Source organism: Cyprinodon tularosa, unplaced genomic scaffold (assembly GCF_016077235.1).
Source record: "Cyprinodon tularosa strain WSP-4 unplaced genomic scaffold, ASM1607723v1 ctg375, whole genome shotgun sequence".
NCBI lineage: Eukaryota > Metazoa > Chordata > Actinopteri > Cyprinodontiformes > Cyprinodontidae > Cyprinodon > Cyprinodon tularosa.
In genome coordinates this window covers 762,863-779,903 of record NW_024039091.1, presented here as the reverse complement: position 1 = coordinate 779,903, position 17,041 = coordinate 762,863, and the positions used below count along the sequence as shown (strand labels likewise).

General features: G+C 40.4%; 2 protein-coding genes across 4 annotated transcripts; both read left to right on the top strand.

The window, feature by feature from the left end:
• Nucleotides 1-1,115: 1,115 nt before the first annotated feature.
• Nucleotides 1,116-15,236, top strand: LOC119790921 (tripartite motif-containing protein 35-like). 3 transcript variants are annotated; one of them, XM_038296689.1, is made up of 3 exons: nucleotides 1,116-1,266; nucleotides 2,897-4,054; nucleotides 15,129-15,236. In XM_038296689.1, the coding sequence occupies exons 2-3, from the start codon at nucleotides 2,914-2,916 to the stop codon at nucleotides 15,170-15,172; spliced, it is 1,185 nt and encodes a 394-aa protein (XP_038152617.1). In that variant the 5' UTR covers nucleotides 1,116-1,266; nucleotides 2,897-2,913; the 3' UTR covers nucleotides 15,173-15,236. The 3 variants fall into 3 exon arrangements, with proteins under 3 accessions (XP_038152617.1, XP_038152614.1, XP_038152616.1); XM_038296686.1 differs by lacking the exon at nucleotides 15,129-15,236 and having other exon boundaries at nucleotides 2,897-4,588; XM_038296688.1 differs by lacking the exon at nucleotides 15,129-15,236 and having other exon boundaries at nucleotides 1,117-1,319; nucleotides 2,854-4,597.
• On the top strand, nucleotides 15,169-16,150 carry LOC119790922 (uncharacterized protein C20orf85-like). The gene is made up of 4 exons (XM_038296690.1): nucleotides 15,169-15,307; nucleotides 15,536-15,617; nucleotides 15,728-15,820; nucleotides 15,894-16,150. Exons 1-4 carry the CDS (start codon nucleotides 15,249-15,251, stop codon nucleotides 16,044-16,046), a joined length of 387 nt encoding a protein of 128 aa, XP_038152618.1. The 5' UTR covers nucleotides 15,169-15,248; the 3' UTR covers nucleotides 16,047-16,150.
• The last annotated feature ends 891 nt before the right edge of the window (nucleotides 16,151-17,041 follow it).

Sequence of the window (17,041 nt, the reverse complement as noted above, 5' to 3'; positions counted from 1 at the left end):
TATTAGGGGTGGGTATCGCCAAAGAAGTCACGATTCGATTCGAATCACGATTCACAGGCCACGATGCGATTCTATCACGATGCATCACGATGCTTGAATTATTGCGATGCATTGCAAAATTTTCTCCTCCATGTTTTGTTTTTGAATGACTCGGCACAGTATCCCGTGGCCGGAAATGCTTGTGACACAAGGCAGCGTGCGTCAACACATTTGCAGCGACATCTACTGGACTGGAAGTGGTATTACACTTGTTTTTGGCTGATGTTCGCCAACCATTCATGCAATTTTATTTATTCATTTTTTTAAATTAATAATCGATTCTTGGCATCAAGAATCGATGCAGTAGATCACGAAAATTAGAATCACGATGCATCATCATGACGATTATTTTGCACACCCCTAGCTGCTATAGGCTTAGACTTTTGGAGGACATAGGGACCCCTTTTTCATCATTCTGCTCATTCTGTCTCTATTCTCCTATTCTGCAGAATCTGTTAGTTCAATCTCTAACGTTCTGCTCTCTCTGCTTTTTCTCATAGTAGCTTCATCTGGTCTGTTCCTGTTTGGCTGTGACTCCATCCTGGAGAGAAATATTAGCTGTGCTGCTGCCATCAACACCTTTGTTTCTAGATGTTGGAGCTTGGCCTGTTTTCCAGTGTAGTCCTGTTTCTCTGACTGTGACTAACTGGATGTGCTCTCTTCATCCTCTGACATGGGAGCTGGCTCGGAGCTCGTCTGCCTGGCTGTGTGTTTCCTGGATGGGGCCGCCTTTTACAGCTGCCCTTTTTATCTCTGCTTTTGTCTCCTTGAACCTGGTTCTGCTGGAGGTTTCTTCCTGGTAAAAGGGAGTTTTTCCTCTCCACTGTCGCTACAAGCATGCTTAGTGTGAGGGATTGTATTTGAGTCAAAGAGTCGATGCAATCGGGTGGTTTTCCTTAGATAGAAAACTTTGAATATATCTGACTGGATGATCGGGTAAACTGGAAAGTGCCTTGAGATGAAATGTGTTGTGAATTGGCGCTATAAACTGGATTTAATTTTTACAGCTGAGCAAAGGTTGAATTCTGAACTTTGGTATAAAACACACCTTAGTTCCACTTGAACTGTAGCAGGAAACTGTGATTGTTGTTTCATGCACAGAGGCAGTGTCAGATTCACCATCAAACCAAAACTAGCAGCTTCCTCTGAGTGAGTCCAGCTGCAGGAGAGAAAAGTGGAAACCTCCAACACTGCTGCTTCAAGCTGCTCACACTCCACACACTGAAGGTGAGTTGGACCAAGAACACCACTCAGAGTCACTTTGAGGGAAGTTAGTAGAGGAGGGCAACCCAGTCTCATGGGAAAATGTACCCCCACTACGTTGGTCCACACTGCAAAACGTAGTGGAGGTACATTAATGGCCATTTTTTTGTGGTACTGTTACGTTTCTTCTGCCTATACGCTTTCTATTGTTTTACGTCCTAGTCACGTGACTTTCAAGATTCCAGCTGGGAGAAGAAAAAAATATATATAGATGGCCGACATTCGCTCATTTTTTTTTGGAAAGATTAATAACTTGAGGTTTTTTTTGCATTAAAATGAGTTTTGATTACATTTCTAGTGAGAAATGTATAGTTTGTTGCCAGAATATTTACTCAGGGAATGTACATATTCACTTGCTTGTTCATTTCTTGCAAAGATTTTTCAAGATAATGTGAAACTGTAACATTTTGGTATAAACATGGCTGAGATTTCTCTAACTTTTAGTGGGAAAATCAATAATTTCAATCAGTTTCTGCATTTAAATGGGTTTTGATTACATTTATAGCGAGAAGTGTAGGGTTTATTTACATAATATTTACTTAGTGAACATACATAATCACCCGCTTGCTAGTTTTTGCTACGGTTTTTCGGATCTCGTCAGGATTATGTGAAATTGCAACGTTTAGGCTGCTACCCATCGCCTAGCATTTAGCTGCCGCCCCGATTCAACATTGAATTCTTTGTGATTTAACTCCATCTGACGGATCAAACCCTCGCCACTGCGTGCGTTGCGTCTGAGGTTGATTTTCAGATCAATGCATTACATCGTGGCATACGGGAGAAAATAATGTTGACAGAATGATCATGGGTTAAGATCGGATGTGTTTTATTGATATTGATATTTATGCATCTAAAAGATATTTATGCATCTATGCTCAGTTAAATCACAAAGAATTCAATGTTGAATCGGGGCGGCAGCTAAATGCTAGGCGATGGGTAGCAGCCAAAACGTTGCAATTTCACATATTCCTGACGAGATCCGAAAAACCGTAGCAAAAACTAGCAAGCGGGTGATTATGTATGTTCACTAAGTAAATATTATGTAAATAAACCCTACACTTCTCGCTATAAATGTAATCAAAACCCATTTAAATGCAGAAACTGATTGAAATTATTGATTTTCCCACTAAAAGTTAGAGATATCTCTGCCATGTTTATACCAAAACGTTACAGTTTCACAATATCTTGAAAAATCTTTGCAAGAAATGAACAAGCAAGTGAATATGTACATTCCCTGAGTAAATATTCTGGCAACAAACTATACATTTCTCACTAGAAATGTAATCAAAACTCATTTTAATGCAAAAACAAACTCAAGTTATTAATCTTTCCACAAAGAAAATGAGCGAATGTCGGCCATCTATATATATTTTTTTCTTCTCCCAGCTGGAATCTTGAAAGTCACGTGACTAGGACGTAAAACAATAGAAAGCGTATAGGCAGAAGAAACGTAACAGTGCCACAAAAAAATGGCCATTAATGTACCTCCACTACGTTTTGCAGTGTGGACCAACGTAGTGGGGGTACATTTTCCCATGAGACTGGGTTGAGGAGGGAGGGGAGCCATGACTGACTGGACCTTCTGTGTTTTCAGCTTCACTCAGAGACTAAATGGCTTCCAGGTTAGAGGAGGATCTCTGCTGTCCGGTCTGTCAGGACGTCTTTAAGGATCCAGTTCTTCTGTCATGTAGCCACAGCTTCTGTAAGGAGTGTCTGAAGAACTGGTGGAGAGAGAAACCAGTAAGAGAGTGTCCAGTTTGTAAGAGGAGATCTTCTAAGTTTGAACCACCTTTAAATCTTGTTCTGAGGAACCTGTGTGAGACCTTCTTACAGCAGGGAGAGGAGATAGCTTCAGAGGATCTCTGCAGTCTGCACACCGAGAAACTCAAGCTCTTCTGTCTGGACCATCAGCAGCCAGTGTGCGTCATCTGCAAAGATTCAGAAAAACACAGCAAGCACAGATTCAGACCCATCGATGAAGCTGCTCAGCAACACAAGAAGAAACTTCAGGAAACTCTGGAAACTCTGAAGAAGAAGCTGGAAGTTAGGAAGAAAGTTCAGGAGGAGTTTGATCAGACAGCAGTACACATGAAGGTCCAGGCCCGACACACAGAGAGGCTGATTAAGGAGCAGTTTAAGAAGCTTCATCAGTTTCTAGCAGAGGAAGAGGAGGCCAGGCTGGCTGCACTGAGGGAGGAAGAGGAGCAGAAGAGAGGGATGATGAAGGAGAAGATGGAGGCTCTGAGCAGAGAAATAGCAGCTCTTTCAGACACAGTCAGAGCCACAGAGGAGGAGCTGAGAGCTGAAGACGTCTCATTCCTGCACAACTACAAGGCTGCAGTGGAAAGAGTCCAGCGCTGCCCCCTGCTGGAGGGTCCACAGCTGCCCTCAGGAGCTCTGATAGACCAGGCCAAACATCTGGGCAACCTGGCCTTCAACATCTGGAGCAACATGAAGAACATGGTGTCCTACACTCCTCTCATCCTGGACCCAAACACTGCTCATCCAGAACTCATCCTGTCTGATGATCTGACCAGTGTGACTGGAGGACAGAAACAGAAGCTTCCTGATAATCCAGAGAGGTTTGGGATTCAGCGTTCTGTGCTGAGTTCTGAGGGCTTTAACTCAGGGATCCACAGCTGGGATGTTGATGTTGGAGGAAGCAATGACTGGAGAGTTGGTGTGTTAGCAGAGTCTGTGAAAAGGAAGGGATTCATATATTCTGGATTTCTGGTTATACAGCTCTATGAAGGTGAATACTCGGCACGGTCGCCGCCATCTCCTCCCAAAGTTCTCTCAGTTCAGAAGAAGCTCCAGAGGATCAGAGTGAATCTGGACTGGGACAGAGGAAAGCTGTCCTTCTCTGATCTGGACACTAACACACACATACACACCTTCACACACACCGTCACTGACAAGATGTTTCCACACATCAAAATTTGGAGTCAAGTAAAAATCTTACCCATGAAGATCTCAGTGAGCAAACAGCAGCTCTGATGTTCTCAGCATGAAGAACACAAAGTCCGAATAAAACCTTATTGATCTGATTGAAACTCAGTGATTGAAACAGGAAAGTGGAGATGATCTGATCTGATCATCTGGTTGTTTTCAGCTCCCTTTCAGATCTGCTTCATATTCCGTCCAAATGCTGCAAACTAAATGTGACATGAAATAAATGATGTGGAGTTTAACTGGAGATCTTTACCTTCCTCTGTGACTGGGCACTGACTCCTAACCTGACTCCGCCAGATAGATTTGCTCCGCATATCCATCTGGAAACCTTCCGTAGAAGTAATTTTGGGAAGGGGCGAAAATACTGGTTAGCTGATTGGCCTATGTTGGTGATAGACGGGCCAAATAAACCAATCAGATCAACGAAGCATATGACGTACTAACAGAGCGACGACGAAGAGGAGCCAATTGATAGATCAAACTCTTGGTGAAACCAGTCGGGAGAAGAGCAAAAACATCTTTTCCTCTGAGAAAAGCCTCCAGAGCAGTGTTTTGCTCTTCTTTCAGTGAAGAAATACTCTGTAATTCCGGTAAAACTTGCTTGATAGCCACGCTAACGCTAGTTTCATCGGCTGAAGCCGCCATGTTCTTTAGACAGAACTGTCGCGCTTCTCGTTGCGTCACACCTCAACCCGCCTCAAAGCCAACGCTGATTGGACGTTCGTTTGGTGAACGGCTTCAAATTTCCTTCAACGGAGAGTCTCCAGACTGATTAGCGAGTGAAACCTTGAAAGCTCGTGAGATCAGGATGGTCTCACGAGGCTAACTGACTCAAGGGGTCTCCATACTTCACATCCTGTCCGAGTTTAAGACATTCAACATCAACAGTGTGTGTAAGACACATGAGTTAAGTTGGCCCCCCCACCTTCTTCAAATCAGACAAAATTAGTGTCAAACGTTTGAGCTGGTTTGTGCAGCAAAAATTTTCGTTTGTGCCGCTATCATTTTTTTACAGTTTAAAATGATATAATCATAGGTTAGCAACTTATAATTTATATGAAATTCAGAGTTTCAGAATGAACAAATGTTCACTGAGCTTTGATGGCTTCTACAAACAATTAAATTCAATTCAATTCAGTTTATTTATATAGCGCCAAATTCACAACACATGTCATCTCAAGGCACTTTACAGTTCAACCAGATCATACAGTCAAATTGATACAAAGTTTTCTATCTAAGGAAAACCAGTTGATTGCATTGACTCATTGACTCAAATACAATCCCCCACACTAAGCATGCTTGTAGCGACAGTGGAGAGGAAAAACTCCCTTTGAACAGGAAGAAACCTCCAGCAGAACCAGGCTCAGTGTGAGCGGCCATCTGCCGAGGCCGACTGGGGTTCAAGGAGACAGAAGCAGAGATACAAAAAGCAGCTGTAAAAGGCGGCCCCGTCCAGGAAACACGCAGCCAGGCAGACGAGCTCCAAGGCAGCTCCCATGCCAGAGGACGAAGAGAGCACATCCACTCAGTCACGGTCAGAGAAACAGGACCACACTGGAAAACAGGCCGATCTCCAACATCTATAAACAAGGGTGTTGATGGAAGCAGCACAGCTGATGTTTCTTTCCAGGATGACGTCACAGCCAAACAGGAACAGACGAGGCAAAGCTACTCTGAGGAAAAGCAGAGAGAGCAGAAGGTTAGAGATTGAACTAACAGATTCTGCAGAATAGGAGAACAGAGAGAGAATGAAGCAGAATGATGAAATTGGGGTCCCTATGTCCTCCAAAAGTCTAAGCCTATAGCAGCATAACTATAGAGATAGCTCAGGATAACCTGAGCCACCCTAACTATAAGCTTTATCAAAAAGGAAAGTTTTAAGCCTAGCCTTAAAAGTAGACAGGGTGTCTGCCTCACGGACTAAAACTGGTAGTTGGTTCCACAGGAGAGGAGCCTGATAACTAAAAGATCTGCCTCCCATTCTACTTTTAGAAATTCTAGGAACCACTAGTAAACCTGCAGATTGAGAGCGAAGTGCTCTGTTAGGAACATAAGGAACAATCAGATCTCTGATATAAGATGGAGCTTGGCCATTTAAGGCTTTATATGTGAGAAGGAGGATTTTAAATTCTATTCTTGATTTAACAGGAAGCCAATGAAGAGAAGCCAGGATAGGAGAGATATGATCTCTCTTTTTTATTTTCATTAGAACTCTGGCTGCAGCATTTTGGATCAGCTGAAGGCTTTTAACTACAGTTTGTGGACTTCCTGATAGTAAAGAATTACAATAGTCCAGCCTTGAAGTAACAAATGCATGGACTAGTTTCTCAGCATCACCCCTGGACAGGATATTTCTAATTTTTGCAATGTTCCTCAGATGAAAGAAGGAAATTCTAGAAACCCCTTTGATATGGGATTTAAATGACAGGTCCTGATCAAAAATAACACCAAGATTTTTTACTTTATTATCTGAAATCAGTTTAATCCCATCCAAATGAAGTGACTGGCTAATCAGCTTCTTTTTCAGAGACTCTGGTCCAAAGACTATAACTTCTGTTTTGTCTGCATTCAGAAGCAGAAAGTTAAGAGTCATCCAGGTTTTTATGTCTTCAAGACATGCCTGTAATCTATGTAATGGGTTAGCTTCATCTGGATTATAGACAGATATAGCTGGGTATCATCAGCATAACAGTGGAAATTAATCCCATGCTGTCTAATAATTCTACCAATTGGGAGCATGTATAAAGTAAAGAGAATTGGTCCTAGCACTGATCCCTGTGGTACTCCACAGGTAACCTGTGAGCATGTGGAAGATCTATCATTAACATGAACAAACTGAATTCGATCAGATAGATAAGATTTAAACCAGTCTAGTGCTGTTCCTTTAATTCCAACAAAATATTCAAGTCTTTCTAAAAGAATATTATGGTCAACTGTATCAAATGCAGCACTAAGATCCAACAGGACGAGCACAGATACAAGTCCATTATCTGAGGCCATGAGAATATCATTAGTGACTTTCACCAGAGCTGTTTCAGTGCTATGATGAGCTCTAAAGCCAGACTGAAACTCTTCAAAAAGTTCATTATGGTGGAAGTGATCGCAAACTTGTTTGGCAACTACTTTCTCAAGAATTTTGGATAAGAAAGGAAGATTGGATATAGGTCTATAATTGACCAAGTCATCTGGGTCAAGAGACGGTTTCTTAAGCAGAGGTTTAATTACAGCAACCTTAAAAGCTTTAGGTACATATCCCTGTAACAGAGATAGATTAATCACATCTAAAATGGAGGAGGAGATCAAAGGGAATACCTCCTTAAATAACCTGGTTGGAACTGGATCTAACATACAAGTTGAAGGCTTAGATGAAGACAATAATTTTGCTAATTCAGAGAGTTCAACTGGATCAAAGCAGTCTAAACCCGGTTCAGATTCCATGACTACCTCAGGTACAATCGCGGATAGAGGAGTGCTTATGATCTTATTTTTAATAAGATCAATCTTATTTATAAAGAATCCCATAAAATCATTGCTGCTAAGAGCAGGTGGAATGGACGGTTCAACAGAGCTATGGCTCTGGGTGAGTTTGGCAACTGTATTAAAAAGAAATCTAGGATTATTCTTATTCTCCTCTATTAATGAGGAGAAGTATGCTGCTCTTGCTTTACAAAGGGTCCTCTTATACAGCAGTAAACCATTTTTCCAGACTAGGAAGGACTCTCGCAGGCCTGTGGAGCGATATTTTCTCTCCAGTTTCCTAGCATTTTGCTTCAAAGTACGCAGCTCTGCATTAAACCAATGAGCAAGCTTTCTATTTTTAACGGTTTTCATTTTCAAAGGAGCTGCGTTGTCTAAGGCAATACGCAGAGAACTAGCAACCCCATCAACAAAATCATCAACCTGTGAAGGGGAATAAGCTAAGCTTTTGCACTCTGCAGCACTGCTCAGTGACACAGAGGAGAGAGAAAGTGAAGCAGATTCTTTAAAATTTTTAACTGCACTATCTGATAAAGATCTACTAAAATTGAACCTTCTTTTGGGGGAGGAGAACTCTGTTAAAGTAATCCTGAAGGTTATTAGAAAGTGGTCAGAGAGGACAGGGTTGTGAGGAAATACTGTTATTTCTTCACATTCTATGCCGTATGTCAGCACAAGATCCAAAGTATGAAGATGAGAATGCGTGGGACTATTCACATTTTGAACAAAGCCAACAGTGTCTAAGATAGCATTAAAGGCTGCTCTTAAGCTATCGCCTTCAATGTCAGCATGGATGTTAAAATCTCCCACTATGATGACCCTGTTAGTATTTAATACCAAATCAGAAAGGAACTCTGAAAACTCATCTAAAAATTCAGAGTAAGGACCTGGTGGACGATACAAAGTTACAAAAAGAAGAGGTTTTCTTGCCTTGAAATTTGGATCAGGGAAATTAAGGGTTAAATGTTCAAAAGAGTTGTAGGTATTAATTGTTTTGGGAGTAATCAGTAAGTCAGACTGGAAGATTGTTGCTACTCCTCCTCCTCGCCCAGAACTTCTGGGGATGTGAAAATTTAAATAGCTTGAAGGAGTTGCCTCATTTATGCTCACATAATCCTCTTGCTGCAGCCAGGTTTCTGTAAGGCAAAACAAGTCAATGTGATTATCACAAATCAAGTCATTAACTAGTAGACTTTTAGAGGAAAGCGATCTTATGTTAAACAGACCGCATTTAATTGTTTTAACTTTTTCCCCAATTGGAGTTATTTTGATTTTAATTAGATTATCATGATTTACTCCTTTGGGAATCTTTGCTAATTTATTAGATTTTGGTCGTGGGCAAGACACTGTCTGGATGGAGTAAAGAGTGGGTAACAGTAGAGAAGCTGCAGAGATGTGTGTTAAACTACAACTCTGCTTCCTGGTCTGCACCCTGGGTGGTCAGGGTTTTGGAGGACTAATAAATGTGGCCAGATTCCTAGAAAGAAGAGCTGCACCATCCAAAGTGGGATGGATGCCGTCTCTCCGAATCAGACCAGGCTTTCCCCAAAAGGATTGCCAATTATTAATGTAGCCCACGTTGTTTTCAGGACACCACCTAGACAACCAGCGGTTGAATGACGACATGCGGCTAAACATGTCATCACTGGTCAGATCAGGGAGGGGACCAGAGAAAATTACGGAGTCCGACATTTTTTTGGCAAACTTACACACCGATAGAAACACTAATTTTAGTGACCTCCGATCGGCGTAACCGGGTGTCATTACCACCAGCGTGAATAACAATCTTACTGTATTTAACCTTATCCTTAGCCAGTAGTTTCAGGTAGGATTTGATGTCGCCCGTTCTGGCCCCCGGCAAACATTTGACTATGGTCCCTGGTGTCTCTAATGCCACGTTTCTGACTATGGAGCTGCCAATCACCAGAGTGGGCTTCTCAGTGGGTGTGTCACTGAGTGGGGAAAACCGGTTAGAAACGTGAACGGGTTTGTGGTGACCAGTGGGCAGAGATCCACGACTACGCTTTCTGCGTACAGTTACCCAATCGCCTGGCTGCTCAGGCACTTTTGGAGGACAGCTACGTGGGGGGCCTACTTTAACTCCTGGATGTTCAACAGCCTGAAGCCTGGATTCTAACTCTGACACCCTCGCCTCCAAAGCTACAAAAATACTACACTTATTACACATCCCATTATCACTAAAGGAGGCAGAGGAATAACTGAACATCTGACACAGAGAGCAGGAGAGAGGAGAGGAAGAAGGAAGAGTTGGAAAAGAGTCAAGGGAGGGAGAGAGAGAAGCCATAGCAATGCTAAGCTAGCGCTAGCCTAAGCTAGCTACTCCTTGCTATCAGAAATAAAACCGTGTGAAACTGAGAAGTGCTCAGTAGAAAAGTGCAGCAGAAGGTGCTATGTTTTAAAGTAGTCAGTTAGAGTTACTTAGATACAGAGATATCACAGAGAAAATAACTTAACTTCAGATGGAGTTCCTCTGGACAGCTGCACACTCAGTTAATCCAAACAGGAAGTGAACCAATTATTAATATCATTAAAATGATAGCAGTACAAAAAATGTATGTATTTTAAAATATGCATTTTTAAATTTTTAATATATATCTTTTCAATATTTTATATTTAAAATTAATCTTAAAATTTTATATTTTTGAATGGCAACGATTTTCATTTATACTGCTATCATTTTAATGATAATAATAATATTTTGTAGAGGTCATCAAAGGTCAGTTAACATCTGTTTTTGCTGCGCAAACGGAGCACAAATGTTTGACACCAATTTTGTCTAATTTGAAGAAAGTGGGGGGGGGGGCTGGTTGACCTTTGATGACCTCTAGAAACATCTCTTTATATCTTTAAAATGATAGCGGCATAAACCAAAATTTTTGCTGCACAAACGTTTGACACTTTTTTCTTTGGAAAAACATCTACATCTTAAGTCCTGGTTATCCTCCTCAGCAGTGTTTCGCAGTGAGCTTGATGCAGATATTTTTGATTTATGCCCAATATTGAAGCGTGGTCTGCGCTGTTATTCCACGCCACACCGCAAGAGAATCATCAACTAGCTGTGGGTCTAGATACGGCCGAGGCGGCGAGGAAGTGGGGGCGAGTTTAGTCCGACGACGGAGGGACATGAGGGCCAAAAAGAGCGGGGATCCAGGTGGAAAAAGGGTCCCAGCGTTCTCACCTCGCTCCTCTAGCTGCTCCATCTTCACCAGTCGTTTTCCACACTGGTCATACAAACAAAACAAGCCGGTAAGGAACCAAACAGGAAATACACATAGTGTAGAGCGGATTGAGATTTGACCAATCAGAGGCCTCCTGTTTGCAGCCATCTACAATTTTGGAAAGGTGCTTTGCGTTCACTGCGACACTGTGATGGAGATCTGCTGAGAAGTTTGTTTAATGTCTCACCATATATTGTTTTTGCTGGATTCATGTCTGGACTTTGACTAGGCCATTCTAACCCATGGATGTTAGTTGATGTAGACCACTCTCCCTCTGAACGTTTACAGTAGCTGTTTCTCTGCTTCCACACACCTGCCTTTATTAAATGGTTAAGTCTCATGAGTAACCATGTTAGTAAGATGATGGTTAGACTGGTGAATATGCTGATGAAGATTCTCAGTCATCCAGGTCATAGCTATTCCAAAAAGGGTAAAACATAATCCACTGGACTTTGTTTCCAAATTTTAAGACATTTCTCTTCCCATCCAGGAAGCTTGTTCATTTCAAAATGTCAGAAATAGCGTTGAGTTTCAGCCTTTATAGAGTGGACTAAAAACAAAGCCTTGTTTTTGTTCAGAAAACATGCAAATTGAAACGGATGAACAGGTCCACCCCTTGGGAATGAGGATTGTTTGCTTTCTTTGTTAGCCTGTACACTGCAAAAACAATCTCAAAATGAGTAATAATGTCTTAAATTATGGGTATTTACCCTTAATTTGAGCATGTAAAAAAGATGATTTGCAAATGGAATGAGTATTTTTACTCTTAAAATAAGGTATCTAGATATTATGCGCTTGAAATAAGAGAATGCAGTTGTTTTTTCTTATTTTAAGTGTACATTGTCTTGTTCCATTGGCAAAGTGCCTCACTTAAATCCTTAATTCAAGAAAAAATGCACCTATTTAAAGCTACAGTGTGTAACTTTTAGCGACATCTAGCGGTCAGACTGCAGACTGCAGCAACATGAACATCTCCCCCCCCTCCACTTCTCCCCCCCAACAGTATGGCGAGCGTTACGGGACAAAATGTCTTCCACGACGTCCGCATCTCCTACCTTCTCAAGTGATGAGGTTTGTTTACATAGATAATTTTACAGATAGTATTTCATTAGTCTGTGTAGGGTATAGATTTAATGTAGACTTAAGATAATAAATATACCCGTTATTTTTTCTACATCGTTGTGACGTTTTGGCGATCTCGCAATCGCTAGTTTGTTGGCTCTGCGCTGCCGTAGCGCAAAGTTGTCTGCCTCCATGGCTGCGAGACCCGCTCCTATGTAATTATAAATAACGAATTCTAAGGCAACGCAAATATTAAGGTTAAGAGGCTGAGCTCGTAGATGATGATAAATAACATAGTTATGTATAATATATTACATTTCTGACTGTATATCCCTGTAATTATTACACACTGTAGCTTTAAAGAGGTGTTCTGGTCCCCTGTAAAGAGGCGGTGGTTGCGATGATAGCGGGAAAAGATCAACTCAATTATGGAATTGTAGGTTTTTTAAAGCTGAAATCTGAGCTGAAAACTGATGGGGTGGATTTCAGCTTTCTAATTATTTGGTTCTTTTTGAAGGAGTGCAATTATATACATCTTTATATGTGGTCAAAAATCAATTTGGCTTTGGCTTTTGAGAACTTCATACGGAATCCAGTCCCTTTCCTTGGACCACTAACACAAACATGGGTAATAAAAAAGTTAGTATAGCTGCTCCCAACTTTTTCTAACTGGTTGATGCAAGTGCAATTATCCAACTGATGGTTCCAAACGTTTATTACAGGATTTTCCGTCATACAAACGCCCAAGACCACCGTGAACACGGCAAAATACACGGTGGAAAATATTCATCAGTGAATCCGTCATGTTCCCTTATATGAATTATCAACTGAAACTTATTAAATAAAACATAAATTCTCTCAATTGTCCATACCGTATGCCCCTCCAACCAGAGGGTTAGGAGTTGCTAGAAGTCCTTACACGTCCATTTCTTCTATATTTCAGTCCTTTGCCTTTACTCTTGCACGCGCCGACTGAGTATAAAACAAAACTCAGAATTTTACATCCCATTGATAACCTAATTGGTGACGTCTCCATCTGACATTATTACAATATTTCCCCAAAGTATGTACATATTATTAAAAAAAATACACAAATATGAACTGGATATTAAAAGTAAAACATTCATATTCACACAGAAAAATGCTTATGTAACTGCGTTCGCTACAGTTAGTTGTGTAAAAACTTAGTATAAAAGAAATAAAGATAACACCATGAGGTATTTTTGTGTGTGCATACAGTCACCATTTATTTTCACATTTTAAAAACTCCAGTTGACAGCTAAAATAGTCAGCAATTTAGTTCACATCAGAAATTAACAAAGTCGTGGATAAAATGAAAGTTTATTTCAGAAGTCTGATAAATCAGGTTTATCTTTAATTTCCATAAATTGGACCTCAAAGCTTGAATCTGTTGAACATCTGGGTCAGAACACCAGACAGAATCCTCCACCTTTCCTTTCAGTTGAGGAATTTTTTTTATATATATATATATATATATATATATATATATATATATATATATATATATATATATATATATATATATATATATATATATATATAAGAATTGACCCCTTATTGACTGTTGCGGCACAGAAATTACAGGTGCCATCTTGGGGAGGTCGACCTGCTTCCCTAACCTGCTGGTTTAAGAAAAGCAGAAGAAGGATGCTTCAGCGCTGTGCAGCATATTTTTTGCTGGAATCGACGGACTGTTGACATCAGTGCTTAAGGGATAACTTTGTAAAGGCACCAGAGCTTCGGAAAACATTGCTGAATAAACAGAATATATACTAAACACACACACACATATATATATAGAGGGAGAGAGAGAGGATGGATGTAGAAAGTGAGAGACATGCGTAAACAAATTTGTGTACCTCTGTATAAATGTGCTTGTAATAAAAAAATATAAAAATGTATCAGTGGCTGTGCTTTGCAACACACATACATCCTATCAGAATATTCTATTACTCTTATCCCCACTAAGAATGTTTAAATGTACTGAATAACTGCTCCAAAAAAAACAAAACCTGAAAATTAATTCAATGTTTAGTTAAAGTTTATCAAAATAGCTTCTGAGTCTGCCTACTACATTACACTGAGCGGAGATGGTGCCACCAAATCACATCAGCGGGGCCCATAGGCGAAAGCAGTGGATGCAGGGTCAACTCTTAAATGTATGTCTATAGAGCAGGGGTGTATTTAGGAAATTTGGGGCCCTAGGCAGGGGGCCCTCTGAATTGAGAAGACAACACATCAAACAGACCCATTATACAGATAGATAAATGTTAATAAAATAGACATACATTTATTTTCTTCTTGTTTTCCTCTCTAGCTGACTTTTCATGCTGTCTCTAAAGGAATGAAAGATTTTTTCCAAGCACTAAGCTCACTTAGCTGATTGCTCCTTCCTGTGTTTCCAAAAAGGCCAAAGTAAATAACCCAGTCCTTCTTTTCACTGTAGACAAGCCATGATCTGCTTATCTGTTCTCCATTTTTCATTTGGATGAAATAATAGCTGCATGAATCATGACAGCAGACAAGATAGAGGAGAGCAGGAGGCGGGGTTACCAATCTACTTGCTCTGGAGAGCAGAGTTCGCTGCTTTTAGATGTTGTCTCCAAAGTCTCCAGTAGCAGAAAAAAGTCTCTAGATTTGGCGCTAGGAGCTTTTTAGAAATGAAAGTGCTAGAGGGGTCTGAAAAGTGGCTAAATATAGCGACTAAAGCGCTAAGTTGGCAACACTGCTCTTTGCATGGTTTGTTTTCAAATGGTTTGCTGCTGTCTGTTTGGACCTTTCTGAACATGTGCAGCAAATGGACTGATCCAATATGGTGGACACTGAAGGGGGGGGCTGAGACACACTTAATATTATCAGCGTTCTGATGGCATTTTAGCCAAAGGATTTTTATCAAAAACAGAATTAATGTGCACAAATAAGGATTTATAGCTTTATGCCCCCCCTCCCCGCTATGGAGGGAATGATGAAACTAAAATGAGAGGATCAGGAAGTCATGGATTCCAAATTAAAAGTCTCTTCATATGTTTTTTGATCTACTGATTGATGAGGATGCTGTTTTTTCCTCATCTCTAGACACCTTCCTGCTGCAGCTCCTCCATTCCAACAGTGACAGTTAAATACCCAACCCTGTATCCATGACAACCGTAACCCGTTCTATCAGTGTGACGTTAGCTACTCAGCAGCCCTGGACAAATGGAGAATTCACAGCGACCATCTGAGCCCGTCAGCTATGTTAATCAAGATGAATTCTGGTAAATTGTTCAATGGATTTTGAAGATTATTTTCATTTGAGTTTATTTCTGTCATGTTTTATAAAAAGCTTCTATTTGATTATTTGTCCTTAAATAAAAGCAGGTTAGTTTCAGTTGAAAAAAAAAAGAAACAGGCTGAACTTTTTGTCCTTTCAAACCTTTCCTCAGATTTTCGAGTGCTAAGTTTTAAATGTTTGATGATTGCTTGTATTTTTTGTATTTCTTTAGGAAACAATGCGTTAAAAAAGAATGGATATGTCATGATTCCTGGCCCAAGAAGTGGGGCTTCATGACTGAATCCTACAAGGAGGTAGGTTATATCTCCATATCTCATCTCCATATATGTTCTTTCTTCATCTTTGGATAAATTTGGCCGCAGAGCCAGAGGCTCGTATGAACTGGTTCTGCTCTTTGTTTCAGTATCAGATGAAAAGTATGAAGCTGAAGGAGGCACTCAACACGGAGCTCTCCCCTGATCAGACCGCTCGACCTCTGACCCCTCCACCCGTTCATGTATGATTCTTCCACCCGTCTACATCTCTATCTGCTCATCTACCTGTTCTTCATCTATTTTGCATTCCTCCAGGTCGGACCTTCCTCTGCTGTCCCTGCGACCACTCAGGGTTTTATTGGATGGCGTTCACACATTCCCATAGACAAGTACAACACCAAGCATTATCGACGGAAGGGGTTTGGTGGGCCGCTAGATGGCTGTAATGAGTGGACCTCATCACAGTAGTCAGATCTAATCACTAAGTCTGTATTACTGTTGAAACATTGATCAGAACACAGGATTCGAAGCAGAGTTTGTTTGTGCAACTTTTCAAACAAATCATTAAAACTTTCCAACATCTTTTTAGTCTCTGATTAAGTTTTGTAGATTTTTTTTTTACCTTTAATCTCTATATTCTTTATTAGACATACAGCATCCATCAACCAGTTTCTCCCTTGTTTATCTAAAACACCATTTAATACATTTAAGTGGTTATATTTCACTGTTAATTTGTGATTAATTGACTTTTAATTATATTTATTTTTGCAGGATGCTGTTTGTAGCAGAACTGTTTACTAAATACTGGAGGATGATTGTGCAGCACAATTTAAAATTTGACTTTAAAAAAACGTGCTTTTGAACTTAGACTTTAGACTTTAACTTAGACAATCTTTATTGTCATTTTTTATACCCATAGTGTATACAAAGCTGAATTTTGTTTAGTGCAGCTTTCCAACCAGTAAATTAACATTTCCATTCCATAAAGGGCAGCAGTGATCAAATGTAAATAGTATGGGTTACTGTCACTAGATATTGTCTATTGTATTATGATACAGCTTGCCATACTAAGGCTAATATTCCTAAATAGATGAAAAACATTGCCTAATTTGAATTGCCTTTTAAATAAAAACAAATTTAAATTGTTGCTTTATCAAATCAATACATCTTCTTCCACTTATCCACATGGTGGGCAGGTGCCTCTCTACCACAGGTGAAAGGCAACACAGAGACACACAAACCTTTCTCTCTATCTTTGCAGGGCCTTTTCATTGACTAATGCATTTGCACATGTTAAGTGTGACCCTTAACCTAACCATCACAGATTCATACCTTTGTAAACAACCATTCCCTCATGGGGTCCAGGCATTGGCTCCACAAGTGACAGTTGTTCCCCAGAAAGTGCCATTTCTCTAGAAAATGGGCCTCACAATGTATCAAATACACACACAACCATTTAGATT